Source organism: Erinaceus europaeus, chromosome 2 (genome assembly GCF_950295315.1).
Source record: "Erinaceus europaeus chromosome 2, mEriEur2.1, whole genome shotgun sequence".
Taxonomy (NCBI): Eukaryota; Metazoa; Chordata; class Mammalia; order Eulipotyphla; family Erinaceidae; genus Erinaceus; species Erinaceus europaeus.
In genome coordinates, this window is record NC_080163.1 from 28,962,905 (window position 1) to 28,980,893 (window position 17,989).

The 17,989-nt window shown below is 38.2% G+C and overlaps 1 protein-coding gene across 1 annotated transcript; it reads right to left on the bottom strand.

The window, feature by feature from the left end:
• Positions 1-15,836: 15,836 nt before the first annotated feature.
• LOC103117618 (F-box/LRR-repeat protein 12-like) lies at positions 15,837-17,025 on the bottom strand. The gene has a single exon (XM_007527717.2). It carries the CDS (start codon positions 16,974-16,976, stop codon positions 15,984-15,986), a length of 993 nt encoding a protein of 330 aa, XP_007527779.1. The 5' UTR covers positions 16,977-17,025; the 3' UTR covers positions 15,837-15,983.
• Between the last annotated feature and the right edge of the window lie 964 nt (positions 17,026-17,989).

The following is a 17,989-nucleotide window of genomic DNA, read 5'->3' on the forward strand; positions in this document are numbered from 1 at the left end:
ATATCCCATCCCCTCCCCTGATATCTTTCCTATTCTTTATCCCTCTGGGACTATGGACCCAGGGTCATTATAGGGTGCAGAAGGTGGAAGGTCTGGCTTTTGTAATTGCTTCTCCGATGAACATGGGTGTTGACAGGCTGATCCATACTCCCAGCCTGTCTCTCTCTTTCCCTAGTTGGGTGGGGCTCTGGGGAAGAGGGTTCCAGGACATACTGCCCAGGGAAATCAGATTGGCATCATGGTAGCATCTGGAACCTGGTGGCTGAAAGAAGAGTTAGCATATAAAGCCAAACAAATTTCTGACTAATCATGAACCTAAAGGTTGGATTAGTGCAGATAAAGATTTGGGGGTCTCCATTTTATAAATAGTAAGTCTATTTTAGGTATATTCCAAAGGACCCATAACTATACTAGTGTTTTCTATACAATTAATTTTGGCTCCCATCCAAATACTAACCAGGTCTGACCCTGCTTAGCTTCCAAGGGAACTGGGAAATGTCATGCATGTACAAACATGAATTTCCCAATAAAGAAATTTTAAAAAGTATAGCTGTAACAAAACATTTGAGAATCATACATATTTGATCATTGGTGGTAGGGAAATCTGCTGGAAATCAAGAGAGACTGGAGCCGAGATGGGTGAGGAGAAAAGAATTTTATTTTCCGGTCACTCTGTTTACTGTTGGTCTGGAATGGGTTTTGTAATATTATTTTATGTGACGCAGAAGCAAGCTAAATCAGCCTCAGGTTAGACTCATTTGGGGTGAGGGTACAGGGAATCTTGTCTTTCAGGACCAACAATAAGGGAATGGGGGAATCTTGTCTTTCAGGACCAAGAATAAGGGAATGGACAGGCTTACTGGAATTCTCCTCAGCTAAAATTTTATGAATTCTTTCTGATTCCCTCTCACTGTTAGACAAAAGCTGACTTGTTGACAATGTTATACATAAAGCCAACATATTCATTTATTTATATATTTGTTTTTCATGCCATAATTCTAAGGCAGATATTTTCATTCTTTTAAAAAATATTTTATTGCTCAACAATTTGTTTGGCTCTTTTCAGCCACCAGGTTCCAGATGCCATCAGGATGGCCGCCAGGCTTCCCTGGACTGAAGACCCCACCTATGTGCCCTGGAGCTCTGCTTCCCCAGAGACCCACCCTACTAGGGAAAGAGAGAGGCAGACTGGGAGTATGGACCGACCAGTCAACGCCCATGTTCAGCGGGGAAGCAATTACAGAAGCCAGACCTTCTACCTTCTGCAACCCACAATGACCCTGGGTCCATGCTCCCAGAGGGATAGAGAATAGGAAAGCTATCATGGGAGGGGGTGGGTTATGGAGATTGGGTGGTGGGAATTGTGTAGAGTTGTACCCCTCCTACCCTATGGTTTTGTTAATTTATCCTTTCTTAAATAAAAAATAAATTAAAACATTTTATTTATTTACATTAATGAAAAAGAGATACAGAGAGATAGATCCAAAGAGAGAGAAAAACCAGAGCGCTACTCAGTTCTGGTTTATGCTGGTGCTAGGGACTGACCCTGGGACTTCAGAGCCTTAGGCATGGAAGTCTTTTGCATAACCAATATGCTGTTTTCCCAGCCCTACATTTTCCTTCTTTTAATTTTACATAGGGAAGAGAGAAAGAGGAATGGCACTATTCCACTATTTGTGAAGGTGCCTTTGTTGTTAAATGATATTGAGTATCAAATCCAGAATCCCACACATAGTAAAATAGTTTACAATGTGTTTCCCATTTCTGTTCTTATTCCTTCAATTTTCCTTATGAGTGAGATTATCTGGTATCCATCCCTCTCTTCTTGGCTTATCTCACTTAACATGATTCTCCCCAATAAAGTGATTTGATGAAAAAAAAAAAAAGATAAACACTTTACCAAGCAAACCCAAAATTTTCTTTTTTACCCATCTGAGTAAAAATCAATATTGATAACCAATTCCACATACTACAAAATAAAATTCAGATATTTTGCTTATGTCTTAGCTGATTTATTTAAAATTTATCCACATTATTATTTTGAGTCATAGTTCCTTATTTTTTTTTGTGTAAGTCAACTTTCACTAGGCTCTTCTGTATACGAAATCACTTCAAACTTCAGTGGCTTTTTAACAGATGTTTATTTCCTTCTCTGCTTATATCTGAAGTACAACCTGACTTTGATTTTGTCTGTGTCAGGAGTCAGATATGCAACTTACCTATTCTTTCATAGAAAAGTCAGAGGTCAAACTGATGTAATCATATTCAGAAGTTTAGATCAGGTGGAACATATGCCACAATCCATTAGCCAAGATAAATCACAGTCAAGTCCAACATGGCTGGAACAAAGAAATATTACCCTACCACAAGTCAAAAGAAGAGAAATGCTTCCTGGCAATCACAAAATAAATCATAGTCATGCCTACTCCTTACTTTGTAGTACTTTTTACCATATAGACTCATTGAAATCATATTTATAATCCCCAGTGCTAAATTTTATGACCTTCTAAGGAAAATAAAGACTGTTATCCTGATTGTCCTAATGGTTTCTGGCCAACATGTCTTTACTTTGTCTACTCTTTGCTCCATTTATACTTTTCACTTATTTTGGCATAAAACAATGGCTTGCATCAAAATATATTTGTTTGATGTCCTCATGTTCTGTGCAAATAATGGCCACATCCTCCTCCAATTAATTTAACATAATTTTACAGTACGTAAATTTAATGTGCACATTTGTTGAAACTTGCTATTATATATTTTTCCTTTCATTTCAGTAGAGGTTCTGAAGAATGAAAGATCAGGTACCAAGTCTAAATTTATGCTTTTAAAAGTTGATGTCCAGGGCTGGGCAATAGCATGGAGGGTTAAGCACATATGGTGGGAAGCGCAGGACCAGTACAAGAACCCTGGTTCGAGCCAGGGGCTCCCCACCTGCAGGGGGGTTGCCTCACAAGTGGTGAAGTAGGTCTGCAGGTATCTACCTTTTTCTCTGTCTTCCCCTCCTTTCTCAATTTCTGTCTGTCCTTTCCAGCAACAACGACAGCAGTAACAACAACCATAAAACAATAAGGGCAACAAAAGAGGAAAAATAGCCTGCAAGAAAAAAAAAATTGATGTCATTTATTCATTCCTTAGACGTTCGTTTAAACATACACCAACATGTACAATTCCATATATAAATGTCTCTAAAGGACATGCAGATCTATTTAAATTTCATTTTAATATCTCTCTCTCCATATATATAGTATATAAGTCCTCACCAGTACGGCTATGTAGATTTGTCTAACCAATTGGGAAAAAGCTTTTCTCACCAAAGAGTGATGAATCCTCTGTAACATCTGTTATTTTAATAAACCCAGGAAGTTGGGTGGTAGCACAGCTAGTTAAGTGCAGGCAGAGCAAAACAAGCACAAGGACCGGCTTAAGGATCCTGGTTCAAGCCTTGGCTCCCCACCTGCAGGGGAGTCACTTTACAGGCCGTGAAGCAGGTCTGCAGGTGTCTTTCTCTCCTCCTTTCTGTCTTCCCCTCCTCTCTCCATTTCTCTCTGTCCTATCCAACAACAATGACATCAATTACAACATAATTACTACATCAATAAAACAACAAGTGCAACAAAAGAAAATAAATAAATGTTTTTTGAAAATAATGAAATAAAATAAACCTGTTAGAAACTTCTATCATGTTATTTGGACATAGTACTTTCCTAAATTCTTGCCATCATTATAGTAATATGTTTTAGATGAAGATGCTAATAATTAAATTTAATGTTATTAAGTAATTAAAATATATAATGTGGCTCCTATGTCTCAGGCCTCTTCTAAATAATTTCATTCAAGGCTCTCTGATAAAAGCCTGCAAATAAAGTCACACATATACACCGGTTTCAGACTTTTCCTTCAGTGAAAGAGAAAACAAGTCAGCAAAATGCAGAGACAAAGAAAAAAATGGGAAAGAAGGATATAATGATCCTGTTAGCAGTGTTAATCCATTTATTTACTTTTTCTCCACTTCCCTCACAGATAAGAGAAAAAAACAATTATTGATTTCAAAGTATTTTTATTACAGTTTTAGTGATCAGATAACAATCTGTTCCTAGTCTCTTCCACTTAGAAAGCCTAGTCAACCAACCCCCCCCAACCCACCATATAAGATAACATATTTACAAGCACAAGAGTTTCCAGGAATTAAGACATAGATATATTTATAGATCATTACTCTGCCTACCACAGTAAGTATCCTAGGGGCCTATAAATAGGCAAAACCAAAGATAGTCCCTATCCCTGATTATTTCCATACTAACATTTATATTTTCATATATATCTCTTAACGTCACTCTGAGAAAAACTAATGCCAGTAATAAGTGAAATCAGGAAAAATACAAAATGAAACTTGGACTGGATGTACTACATAATGTACCAAAGCACAGGACTATAGGGAAGAAAAGAAATAGAGGTGGTGGGAGTCAGGCAGTAGAGCAGCTGGTTAAGTGCAATTGGCACAAATTGCAAGGATCTGCATATGGATCCCAGTTAGAGCCCAGGCCTCCCAACCTGCAAGGGAGTTGCTTTACAGGCAGTGAAGCAGGTCTGCCTGTGTCTATCTCTCTCTGCCTTCTCGGTCTTCCCCTCCTCTCTCCCTTTCTGTCTTACCCAACAACAACAACAACAACAACAGTAATAAAACAAAATGGGCAACAAAAGTGAATAAATAAATATTTTTAAAAAAGAAAGAAATAGAGGTGGTGGAGGAGGTGTTGAGGTCCTGGTATGTTGTGGTAGAAAAAGGACTTTAGTTGATGTGAGGATGTTCTGCAGACACTTATCAAGGGGAGATGAGAAATTCTACTCATATGTTAGCAATGGTACTCTAACAGTGGCTCAAAGAATAAACCAAAGCAGGAAGTATGCAGGAAGCACACACATCTATCCAGGTGTGGGATTCTACAGGGCAATCAGGGCCTGCAACAGCCGGCATCTAGAATGAAGGCAACAGAAAGGGTTAGAAGTTCAGGTATCTGAATCAAAATAACAGGGATACCCTGAAAACAAAGGAACTGCTTATGTGGTACTAAACCTTTCCACTCCTTTCTTGCTATGACAGATAGCAAACCCTAGGCACAACAGAGTCAACTACTGGCTAACTACACAACTGAAAATAAAGTAGCACTTGAGGAATTAAAAGAAACCCATCCTGCTTCATACATAAACATCTAGAGTACCAAATCTCTATCACCTTTTTTTTTTAATTTACTAGATTTATCATCTTTTCTCGACTCAATATAATAAATTCTGGTTCTCATTGACCTGTACAAAGTATTGTTCACCCAATTAAAAGTTCTCAACAAAATTCTACTAATAACTTGGTAAAAATGTCTAATTCCTCATGCCCATCTGTACAATTTCTATTCCTCTGGCTTTCCAACTCTTTGAAGAGTTTTTTAACCTTGAATTTACATCTGATAAGTTTCTATTTGAGCAAGAATTCTTTGTATTTTATGAGTGTTCCATTTTAGCTCTCCATGTATGAATACAGATAGGCCATACTGTTTCTCAGAAAACACAGTTTCTTTATGTGAACATTTAGCATCTGCCTAGTGATGAGAGTATAATCTTTATGTGTTGGTCATAAAAACTTCAAACTGATAGAAAGTAATTGCCTATTCCAAACAGACATTTTGCAATTTTTCTCCAAATCCTAAAGCATATACCTAAGTAGTTCTGAAAATAGAAAAAAAATCTCCCTCCAGCAAGTTAAATTTGTAAATTGGGACCTCATTTATCCATTCTATAATCTACTACAATGCAAAATGCGGCTATCACATTTTTTAAATTATCTTTATATATTAATGGATAGACAGCCAGAAATTGAGAGAGAAGGGGATAGTAGAGAGGGAGAGAAGGAAGGAGACATCTGCAACACAGCTTCACTGCTCTTGAAATTTTCACCCCTGCAGGTGGGGACCAGGAGCTCAAACCTGTCTCTGCATATCATAACATGCACTTAACCACATGCGCCACCATCCAGCCCAGGTATGCGCCACCATCCAGCCCAGGTATCGCTTTTAATCCGTATAAGACCAGTCATTATTTGAGTTAATGTATTATTCTCATTGGTTAGCAAAACTATCAGTTACCATGAAGCATCATAATGACTACCTGGATTTTAAGTTTTTGAGGGAGTGCCGGGGTGGGGGAGGGGGGGAATACAGGCATTTGGCATTAGCAGAAAACAAGAAGAGAAGTGTCAGTAGGGATAAATACGTGTGCAGACGTGTGTATGTATGTTTATGAAAAACAAGTCTGCCAGAATTCATTTATAACATATGATAAACTGATTTCAATTGATACAAAGTTGTCCAAAAGAAAAATGATTGCTAAATAATTTCAGAAAAATCCTGCAAAGAACCACTGTCTTGCTCTCCAGTTTCATTTTAATAATTTCATCCACTGTTGGTACTCAGGAAACAGACAAAATCAAAATTCAAAATTACCAGTGTGCTAGAACTTCTCTTTCTTTCTTTCTTTCTTTCCTTTCTTTTTTCATTTCTCTCTTTCTTTCTTCCTCTCCCTTTCTTTCTTCCTCTCTCCCTTTCTTTCTTCCTTCCTTTCTTTCTTTCTTTCTTTCTTTCTTTCTTTCTTTCTTTCTTTCTTTCTTTCTTTCTTTCTTTCTTTCTTCTTTTCTTTACCAGAACACTGCTCAACTCTGGTTTATGGTGGTGCTAGGGGTTGAACCTAGGACCTTGGAGCCTCAGGCAAGAAAGTCTCTTTGCATAATCATTATAATATTTCCTCCGGGTAAAAAGTACAATTTCTGTGGCATACTTTTCTCTTTTACTCCCATACCTACCACAGTCAGCTGAATAATACATATAGCCTTCCATTATTTTAATGAAAAGCAACAGCTGGCAAATTGTTAAACTGTTTGGAAAATTCTGGCAAAGTAATGTTAATTTAAGACAATGCTGAATGACATAGACCTGTTGCATTAGACAGATTGAAATGACTAATGAAAATGTAAGGGAAGAAATTTAAAAAGGTCATTGCACCACAGTAGGATCTTGCCCTAGGCTTGGGTTGTAGACAATAGATCTGAAACTGTCACTAACTGCTGCCATTAAAAAAGCAAAGGAGGGATGATCTCACTCTCAGGCCGAAGTTGAAAAACAAGATTAGAAAAGAAAACACAAGTCGAACCTGAAATGGAATTGGAGTATTACACCAAAGTAAAAGACTCTGGGGTGGGTGGGTGGGTGGGGAGAATACAGGTCCATGAAAAATGATGAATGAAATAGTGGGGGTTGTATTGTTAAATGGGAATCTGGGGAATGTTATGCATGTAAAAAAAAAAAAAGAAGTAGAAATGTAAAGCAGAAATTGACTGAGTTTGGAGTATGGCACCAAAGTAAGAAAGCAGAAGTACACTAGAGTTTGCAGTGAGTACCTCCCTAATACTTCCTCTCCACTTTTCCAAGCTTTGGGTCCATGATTGCTCAACAATTTGTTTGGCTTTGTATGTTAACTCTCTTTTCAGTCACCAGGTTCCAGGTGTCATCAGGATGCCGGCCAGACTTCCCTGGATTGAAGACCCCACCAATATGTCCTGGAGCTCAGCTTCCCCAGAGACCCACCCTACTAGGGAAAGAGAGAGGCAGACTGGGAGTATGGACCGACCAGTCAATGCCCATGTTCAGCGGGGAAGCAATTACAGAAGCCAGACCTTCTACCTTCTGCAACCCACAATGACCCTGGATCCATGCTCCCAGAGGGATAGAGAATGGGAAAGCTATCGGGGGAGGGGTGGGTTATGGAGATTGGGTGGTGGGAATTGTGTGGAGTTGTACCCTTCCTACCCTATGGTTTTGTTAATTAATCCTTTCTTAAATAAAAAAAAAAAATTAAAAAAAAAAAAAGATAACCTGCCCTGAACTTGAAAAAAAAAAAAAAAAAGCAAAGGAGGAATCCATCTAAGTGGATCCATATTGATGCATTACCCAACCTGTCATTCTATGGAACTCCAGCACACAAGTTGTTAAAGACTCAATGTAATTACTCCCTTCTCACAATCTGAAGGGTCACTCTGAAAAGACCATACAGCGAGCATAACTCAAAGTGTGTTTTCAATGTGGTTTCATCTTCTCCCTTTGAATTTTATCCCAGCAACATTTATTTTTAGTTACTACCAGGGTTATTGCTGGGACTCAGTGTTACCACTATGAGGGCAATGCTTTGATAGGACAGAAAGAAATTGAGAGGGGTGGGGAAAATAAACAGTATGAAATATTCTTCTTTGATATTTAAATTATTTATTTATTTATTTTGGGTAGAGACAGAGAGAATTCGAGAGGGAAAATATAAAGAAATAGAGAAGACACCTGCAACACTGCTTCACTGCTAAAGAAGCTTGAACCCCTGCAGGTGGGGACCAGAGGCTTGAACCCAGGTCCTTTTGCACTACAATGTGTGCACTGAGCTAAGTGTGTCACCACCTGGCCCCTGAGATTATGAAATGTTCTAACATAAAAGTGATAACCTCACATCTCATTGCAATCTTGCTTTTTTAATGTAACTAATAACATACATTCCAATATCAATTTGTTTTTCTATGAAAAATGTAAAATATATACACATTTTGTGAAATTAATAATAAATAAAATAATAATAGTTAATCGCAAACCTGAAAATCAAGATAGACCTGGCTATAATTTTTCAAATTGCTCCACCTCTTTCCCTGTTTTACACATAGCCATTTTCTCTTTCAGTCATCTTTGATCTCTCTCTCACACTCCATATGTAAACCTTATCTGAATCTTTTATGTTCAAAATCATGACTGAAAACAAAATTTCATCTACCTTTCCCCACTGTGATCCCAAGATGTCATTGTAGTCTTTTTAATGATTCCTCCATCTTTACACTACATCAAGTCTATTTTTCATACTGCAAGCAGTGATAGTAAAAAATAATAATATAATAATAATTCCTGTTGCAAATATTTTTAAGCTTAAGTATGTCATGTTTAATGGAAAAGATTAACTGTTGTTTATAAATAGGTGGGAAAAAAGTAATCACTAGAAAAATCAAGAAAATAGTCAATATTCAGAAGAATGGACATACCAAGGTTTCTATGGTGATTACTGAAGTTTCATTATTTCACCATTAGTCTTTTCAAGTATGTTTACCTTATAACATTTTATGAAGTCTCTAGTTGTTTTGTGGAAATTTCCGTTTACATGTTTATTTAGTTTTTTATTAATAGAGTTTACTTTTAGACCAATTTATATTTGTACAAAACAGAACATGCAGTTTAGAGTTGTCTTCTAGCAGTTTCTATTACTAATGATATTTTGAATTAGATTAGTGCATTTTTACCAAGGTTCATAGTTTACATTAGATTTGTGAGATGTGTACTCCCATGGGTTTTGACAAATTCATAATGTCATGTGCCAACTATTACAGTACCATACAGAATAACTGCACTATCTTCAGAAGCCCCTGTGTCTTGCTTATTTATTCTTTCTTCTGCACTAACTCTTGACAACCACTGAACTTTTTATGACCTCCACAGCTTTGACCTTTCCAAAATGTCACAAAGTTAGACTCAGACAGTATGTAGGCTTTTAAACTGGCTGCATTCACGTAAAAATATGCATTTAAATTTCTTTTTGTATTTCTGTGGCTTGAGATATTAGTTATTTATTCCACAGTTATAGGCGTGTACTACCTCTTTTTTTTTTTTCATTTATCTTGTGAAGGGCATCTAGGTTCTTCTATAGTAAAAATATGTTTCTATGTGGACATTAGTTTTTGACTTATTTGATTAACTTCTGAATAACTGGCTGGACAACAAGAAAACATCAAGTAGTATAAGAGATGGTCACACTGTCTTACAAAGTGACTATATTATTTTGCATTTCTAGAAATAAAGAATGATAGGATCTCTTACTACATATCCTCAACAGTAATTAGTACTGTCATTTTGCTTGATTGTTTTAAATTCTTGGCCTTCCAATAGGTTGTTGTTTAAGTTTGCAATGCCATGAAATTGAGACTTCTTGTTTTTTATTTTTTTTGCCATCAGTGTTGTCAAGTGGTCAGTGCCTGCACAGTAGCATCAGTCTCAGTGGTGGCTGTCACCTCCTCCTGCCCCTCCTTATTTTTGAAATTAGTCATTTTTACTTCTTGGTTAGATCAACTTTACTGATCTTTTCATAGAACCCACTTTTAAAAAATTTCCTCTATTGTTTTCTAAGCTTCATTATTCCTATTTTTTATTTTCTTATGTGAATTGGATTTTACCTTCTTTACCTAGTTTCCTAAGGTAGATTTAGATAACTGATTTGACCTCTGTTTCTTTTTCCTTTTAAATATATGGATCAAATTCAACATTACAATTTTTTCTCTTAGCACTGCTTTCACTGTATCTCACAAATTAAATTTATATTTAGTCTCTCTTTTATTTAGAGGAAAACAATCTTAGTTTCCCTCGATACACTGAAATTTCTTAAACCCGTCCACTTTTGGATATGTGCTCTTTAATCATTAAATACTTTGAGATTTTTTTCAGTTACTTTCATTATGGTCTGATCAATTACTACATATTATTTCTATTTTATATGTGTTGAGATATATTTTATGGGTCAGAATGTGGTCTACATTGACAAGTCTCCTATGTGAGCTTGAGTATAATGTGTACTCTGCTGCTGCTGATTGAAGTATTCTATAAATGTCAATTAAATACAGTTGATTGATGATGCTGGGAATTAGTCTGTTTTGAGCCTGGCACCTAATAAGAACTCAATAAATGCTTGTCAAATGTGTGAATAAATTAACAAATGAAGAGAATTCCATACAATATACCATAATTCATGTAGCCCTTTCCTTAAGAAAGGGGTGAAAAGGTACACTGTTCTGCACTACTACAGTCTATATTCCAATTCCTATATTTGTGTGAATAATCTTAATATTTCCTACTCATTCACACTTTATTGCATATGAATATAAGTTTTGAGATGCTGAAATATTAACAAGTAAAACCATAACTTTTTTTCCTTTTTTATTGGGAAGGGGTTAATGACTTACAATAGTTGACACACTTGTATAACCTCTCATCTCCCTATAACAGGTGTCTCCAAGACACTCTCACCCCAAATTAAGTCTTTTTCTACCATCATACATCAGGAAGAAAGCAGTCCTTCCTCAGAGTTTTCTCACTGTAAAGTATATGGCCATCTTTCCGTTCCCATATCTTTATTGGCTGTTTCTTGTACACTACAGGATACTATAATTGATTATAGTGTGATGAAATAGCATGCACTACTAATGCAGATGGATTTTTAATATGATATCACAGATTTCACACAAGTAAATGTGCTTCATGCTGTGATAGTGAAGAAATGTTAAACTCATAAAATAACTACAATTTGATATATACTGAGTTAAGCTAGTTAACGTCGACAGAAGAGAACAATGGCAGTGACAGTGATGATTACACATTTTTTAAAATAAATATTTCATTATTGAAAAGGAAGGTCTTGTCATAATTTTGTTGCAACAGGCATGAGCATGGCATCCAATATCATAACATGCTTTCACAAGAGGCAAAGGTATTCAACATACATACATATTGCCATGTGCATATATATGTTTGTAAAATACTGTTGCCTCATGCAGACAATAAAAATATATCAAACATACAATTTCTTAGTCATTTAATTTAAATTTGATTATATAATTTTATTTTTCATCCTGTGCTAAATTTAAATTTATCTATAGTCACATACATTAGCCTTTCACCTTATCAGTTGGACCTTGATATATATTTTATCCTATATATACCCATTTTAGGTCAAGATTAACATCAATATGGTAAAATTAATCTTCCCTATTTCTTTTTGATTTCATTTTATTGGAGAGCTTATAGTATACAGTACAGTTGTTAACACACGGATGCAGTTTCTCATTCCCTAGTGAAAGTTCCTTGCAAAACACTCTCATCCACTATTTAGGTCTTTTTACACCAAAATACATCAGGCCCCTAAGGTTCTCTCCATCTCTTCCTTCCCTTTGTTTCCCCAAATTCGTCACTTTGGTTCAATACACCACACCTAGTCCAAAATACTTTGTTGTTTTCCCTCTCTGTCATTATTTCTTAAGTTTCAGGTATAAGTGATATAACTTAGCAATTATCGATAAGAAAACTTTAGCAGAACACTTCATGACCAATGCTTCAGAAATTTCTTCAAAGACTCAAATTCAAAAACAAAGAAAAAAATAAACCAATGAGATTAAATCAAACTCTGAAGCTCTGAGAAAGGATACCATCACCCAAACAGAAAGACACCCTACAGTAGGGGAGAAGATTTTGATACAACATACTTCATATTAAGTGAAAAAAATATATAAAGAACTCAGCAAACTTAGTGCAGGGGAATAGCTCACCTGGTAGAGTACATAGCAAATCGGGCATGTATGAGGCTCTAAATTTGAGTTTTGGTACCACATGTGAGCATGATGGCACCAAGGGAAACTCCACAGATGGTTGAGTAGTGCTTTGTTGTCACTACCTTTCTCTTACTTACCATGAAATTTTGGGATATGAAGTAATAAAAGTACAATAAGCAAGTAGGAACATCTAAACCTTTAACAATAGAAGCCATATAACCTTTGCACAATTGGGGCCTTAATATCCCCTAAATGTTTAACGATCTGCAATAACAAGATTTATCAAGTACTTTTATTATTTATGTGTTTTTCAAAAATAAGTATTTATATTTTCAGATTACAATTTCCAAATTTGCTATTTTCATTTAATGTCATTAAATGTATAAGATATTATATATTATGTATTTTTACAATACATTTTAATAACTAAAATAGTCTGAATTTTTATTTATTCAAATATTTTAAATCTCCTTTTCTAATAATAGAAATGTTTTCAATATTTTGGCATTATGTATACTATATTCTGTAGACTTTCAAGGTAGATTCTTCCTTAAGTTTGAAAGGAAATCCTACTATTAGTCACTGAAAGTCAAAGGAACAATGCAGATATGACTGAGAGGTTGCTTTTTAATAATTTTTAAAGTGAATTGTAACATCCCTTAGTGGACTTTTTTCTCCAATGTACTAAACTCCATGAAAAGAGGGACTTTATATCTCTTAATTTCTATACTCTATCACCAAGGATAGAACCTCTCATGAAATAAAGAATGAATGAAATAACGATTTGAGATTTTATCCAATGTTTCATAAGCTACTATGTGTCTCAGTTTTGGTAGAACTGTGGAAACCTACCTCGTCACTGAGTTGAAATCACAGCTCTGTCTCTTAAGTATCAGGGTTTACTTTGAATAATTTATAAACACTGCTTGGTTTCCTTACCAGAAATTGAAGAGGAATAACACTGAGAAGCACTACTAAATGTAAATAAAATTATGCTATATAACTCCTAATATATTGAAATATTGTGTAGGTGTTCTCTGGATGCCAAAGAGCAGAGCTTTGTCTACATCTCAGGGTTGAGAAGTAATCGTCATTGCAAAAAAAGGGATATGGAGCAGCAGACACAAGGTGTACATTTGGTTCTGCAGAATGTCTCTGTGGGATCTTATTAGTCTCTTGTGTAAGATGTTCTGTCCCTCTATTTACTGGTTATGAGTGCATACTTCTATGCCAATTATAAAAATTTTAGGGAATATGTAAACATATTAATGGTATATGTAAATGTGTCTAGGATATACATAAACATTATAAAGGCATGCATAGCTGAATGATCTCTCATAGTATGTAGCCTACTCTGTATTAGACTTATCTCTAATTCTAGTGACTATAGCAGATTCTATGTTTACTCTGCAAATCTTGGCCTTACCAATGATGTAGGCATAAAATAAAAAACCTAAAGGTCTTTTAACCCATTATCTGTGTTTACCCTAATGTTCCAAACACCATAGAGGCTGAAAACAGAACTAGAGAGGTAGCAAATAATTCCTGACACATCTCAGCCGTTAGTGATTAAGAAAAATAGTCCAGCATAGAAATAATAGGAATTATACTTTAGGGGTCTATAAAGAAATCAGGAGTTCTAATAATAATACTAGTATCATGTCAGATATATAATAGACAAAATTTAGTATTATTTTTCTCCTTTTAAAATGTGATACCCATGTACAATACCATCTGACCCATTTTAGTGAAGCTTGAACTTCATGCATGCAGAAATCCACTGCTCCTAAGTTGACTTTTTAATACTTTTTATTCAATAAAGAGAAAGGTAGAAAGAAAAAAGGAGCCACCACAGTACCACTCTACCATCTGGGAAGCTACCCCTGGTGCTGTTCTTGCTGTTCTGGTGATGTAATGAGCCTTGACTCAAATCTTTATGTGTATGTAAGGCATGTGCTCGCTCTACCACTTATCTCCAGCTCCAATTTTTTATTCTATATCCTAGAGACACAGACATCAAAAGATGGAGTGAGGAAAGAAAATGAGAGAGACAGAGAGAGAGAGAGAGAAGGAGGAGGAAGAATAGAAAAAGAAAACCACCAAAGAACCATAAAACAATCCATAGAGTATCTTTAGTGCTCCCATGTAGATCTAGGGATTGAACTCAAGTCCTCATGCATGGAAATCTGCATTTTTCTCCTGTTCCCCGTTCCACTTTTCTCTTATTCATAATCTGAGACTACCATTTAAATAACTGTTGGGCATTTATACACTGTTGTTCATGTATGTACTGAAATACACATACAATGTTTTGTTTCAATTCTGCAAACATTTATTTAAATAACTGGTTTTATATATAAGCAATCATTAGATAAAACCCCTCACAATTCTACTGATACAAAATATACAATTCAAATCTCAAAATGCTTTCTTACCATCTACTATACTAGGCATTGGAACAAATAAAACATAATTAAGATAGAGCCACTTTATTTGAAGGGATTCTATAATCTAAGTTAGGCATTTGAGAAATGAATTTAAGTACACATATGAATGGGTATACACAATTTGAAGATATTATAATATTGATTTTGTATCTATCTGGTGCTAAATGTATGTTTAGCTCATTATCTCTTCGAAATAAACCCAGCAAAATTATAGATACAGGAAATGTGAGGGACCGTCAAATAAACTGAAAAATCCATGGAACATAAAGATTAAAGGACATCTAACATGACCAACTCACTTCAGAATTAAATCCAAATGCTTTAAGAATTATTTATTTTGAATAAAGCATGAGCTAGATACGCAATAACTCACTTGTGTTATTTAACACCTTAAAGTGATCATTTATTTGGAAATACAGTTGTGCCAAGATTATTTGCTGATTATACAATTTTCTTTCAATTTTGTATAATCATTTTATTTATCTATTCATTCAGGTGAGGAACTATCTGGTAAAATGTTTTAATTGCCTATCCAGTTCCCAGAAGTTATCTCCTGAGGACATAAAAAAAGTAATCTCATTAACAAAGGATAGTAATAACGATATAACAAAAATACAGAAGGGAAAAATACAGAGGACCCAAGAATGGGAAAAAACTGTGAACCATTTCTGAGGATTTTGAGCATTAAGACACTGGTGACTGCCCTCCCCTTGCACCCCCCTCCTCATCCAGTCCGGGGTGGGGGTGGGAGAAGAGCACCCAAACCCGCCCAGTTCTTAATGGGTGAACCTGACCTTAGTCTGATTATGACCTCACACAGGGCTTCTCAAGGGCGGAACACTGGGCTGGTCACACTTTATATATTAATGAGAGAGAGAGAGAGATAGAGAGAGAGAAAAGAGAGACCAGAACCCCTGCTTGGCTCTAGATTCAGATGATGTTGGGAATTGAAACCTCAGGCAAGAAATTCTTTTGCAGAACCTTTTATGTGGGGATGACCTCTGGGAGGCTGAGCCATCCAGCTGGGAAGGGCTGGGGCCTGGGTCCTGGGTGGGCTTGGGCTCCTCCTCCTCCGGGATGACGGGGGTGCAGGTTCACATCCACCAGTCCCTGGACTCGCGGGTGTAGGCCCGGACGGACACCCAGCACTGGGGCAGCCCCTGGCTCAGGATGCCTTCGGCCTCCTGGCCCTCCCAGCCCAGGCCGCGAATCTCCAGGGACCTGAGCATGGGCAACGCCTGGCAGGCCGCCAGGAGCTCCAGCGGGCTGGGCAGGTTATGCATCACCGGCGGGCCCATGAGGGAGAGGCTCTGCAGGCCGACCAGGGAGGGCAGGTGCTCCAGGCCGGTGACCGACAGGTGGCGGGCGCTCAGGCTCAGGCCTTGCAGGTTGGGCCGGCAGTGGCGGACGGCACGGAGGACGACGTCGGCGGCCAGGGTGCAGTCCAGCACCTCGAGGTGCTGCAGTTGACTCAGCCTCCGCAGACCGTTGCTCAGGCCCGTCTCGGTGACGTGGTAGGTGCCGCCCATGACCAGGGTGCGCAGGGCGGGGAAGCGGCCCAGGCCTAGCAGATGCTCGTCGCAGAAGGTGGGGACGCGGTGCAGCACCAGGCGCTCCAGGTGGGGCAGCGGCGTGGCCGTGCGGGACGCCCCGGGCCCGGGGTACAGCCAGGCGCTCGAGATCTCGCAGCTGTGCAGCTCCAACGTGCGCAGGGAGGGGGGCAGGCAGGCCAGAGGCAGGGCGCGCAGGTCGGCCACCTGCAGGCAAAGGCGGGTCAGGTTGGGGCACTTGAGGCCGAGGGCGCGCAGCAGGGTGGGCGACAGCTGCGGGGCGTTGGAGCCCGAGAACAGGTAGCCCCCCATCCGCAGGGACTGCAGGCGGGACGCCAGGTAGCGGCGCAGGAGGTGCCACAGGACCTTCGGACACATCTTGTAGATCGTCAGGTCGACGTGTCGCCACAGCCAGCGGTCATCCGCGATCCTTTTCCAACGGTGACAGACTCTGGCGATGCGGATGCGGTCCCGCACCGGCAGGTAGGAAAACACCTCCAGCAGCAACGTGTCGGGCAGCTCTGTAATGGTCACCATGATTCCGCCTGCATGCGATTCCGCCTGCACTTCCGCTTCCGCCTCCGCCCTCTGAAGTCTGCCGGAACTAGCGGAGATTGCGCCTCGCTCAAAAGGCGACGTGGAGACTCTCCGACTCCAAGGGTCATGCTCGAGCTGGGTGCAAATGCCAGAACACAGACTAGTTTGTGTAGTTTAATTGTCTTTTAATTTTCTTTCTTTTGCCTCCAGGGTGGGGGCTCTGTGCCTGCATCATGAATCCACTGCTCCTGGAGGCTTTTTTTTCCCCCCTTTTGTTGCCCTTGTTGTTTTATCATGGTTATTATTATCGTTGTAATTGATGTTGTTGGATAGGACAGAGAGAAAATGGAGAGAGGAGGGGTAGACAAAGAGAGAGAGAGAAACATAGACACGTGTAGACCTGCTCCATCGCTTGTGAAGTGACCCCTCTGAAGGTGGGGAGCAGGGTCTCGAACTGGGTTCCTTTCTCCAGTCCTTGCGCTTTGCGCCACCGCCACCTGTGCTTAACCCGCTGCACTACCACCTGACCCCCGTTTAGTTTCCTTAATTGCCCATGTGAAGTACCCCTACATTTCCCCTCCTGATTTTAAGACCATGTTGACCGACTTTTTCTTAACCTTCAGAAAATTGTCTATAACTAATAGAATGGTTTAACATAACATGTACTCATTCGTGAAAAAAAAAAGTGACTTCAGAAGAGTGGCTAAATTCTTTTTAAAACAATGTCTTAAAAAGAAGATGTGTTTGTTATGCGGAAAACCGAGAAATATTACACATGTACCAACTACTGTATTTTACTATCGACTATAAATCATTAATCTCCCCAAAAAAGAAAAAGTAAATAGTCTGTATATTTTGGACTCCCCTTCTCTCCCTTTCTATGCCCCACCCACCCATACCCACACACATGGTATTTGTATCCACTCCTTTGATGGAATAGCAGACTCCTGGGAGGGGGGAGACTGAAGCAAATTTAAAATATTTAGGTCAGTTATTTTTCTCAAATGGACATG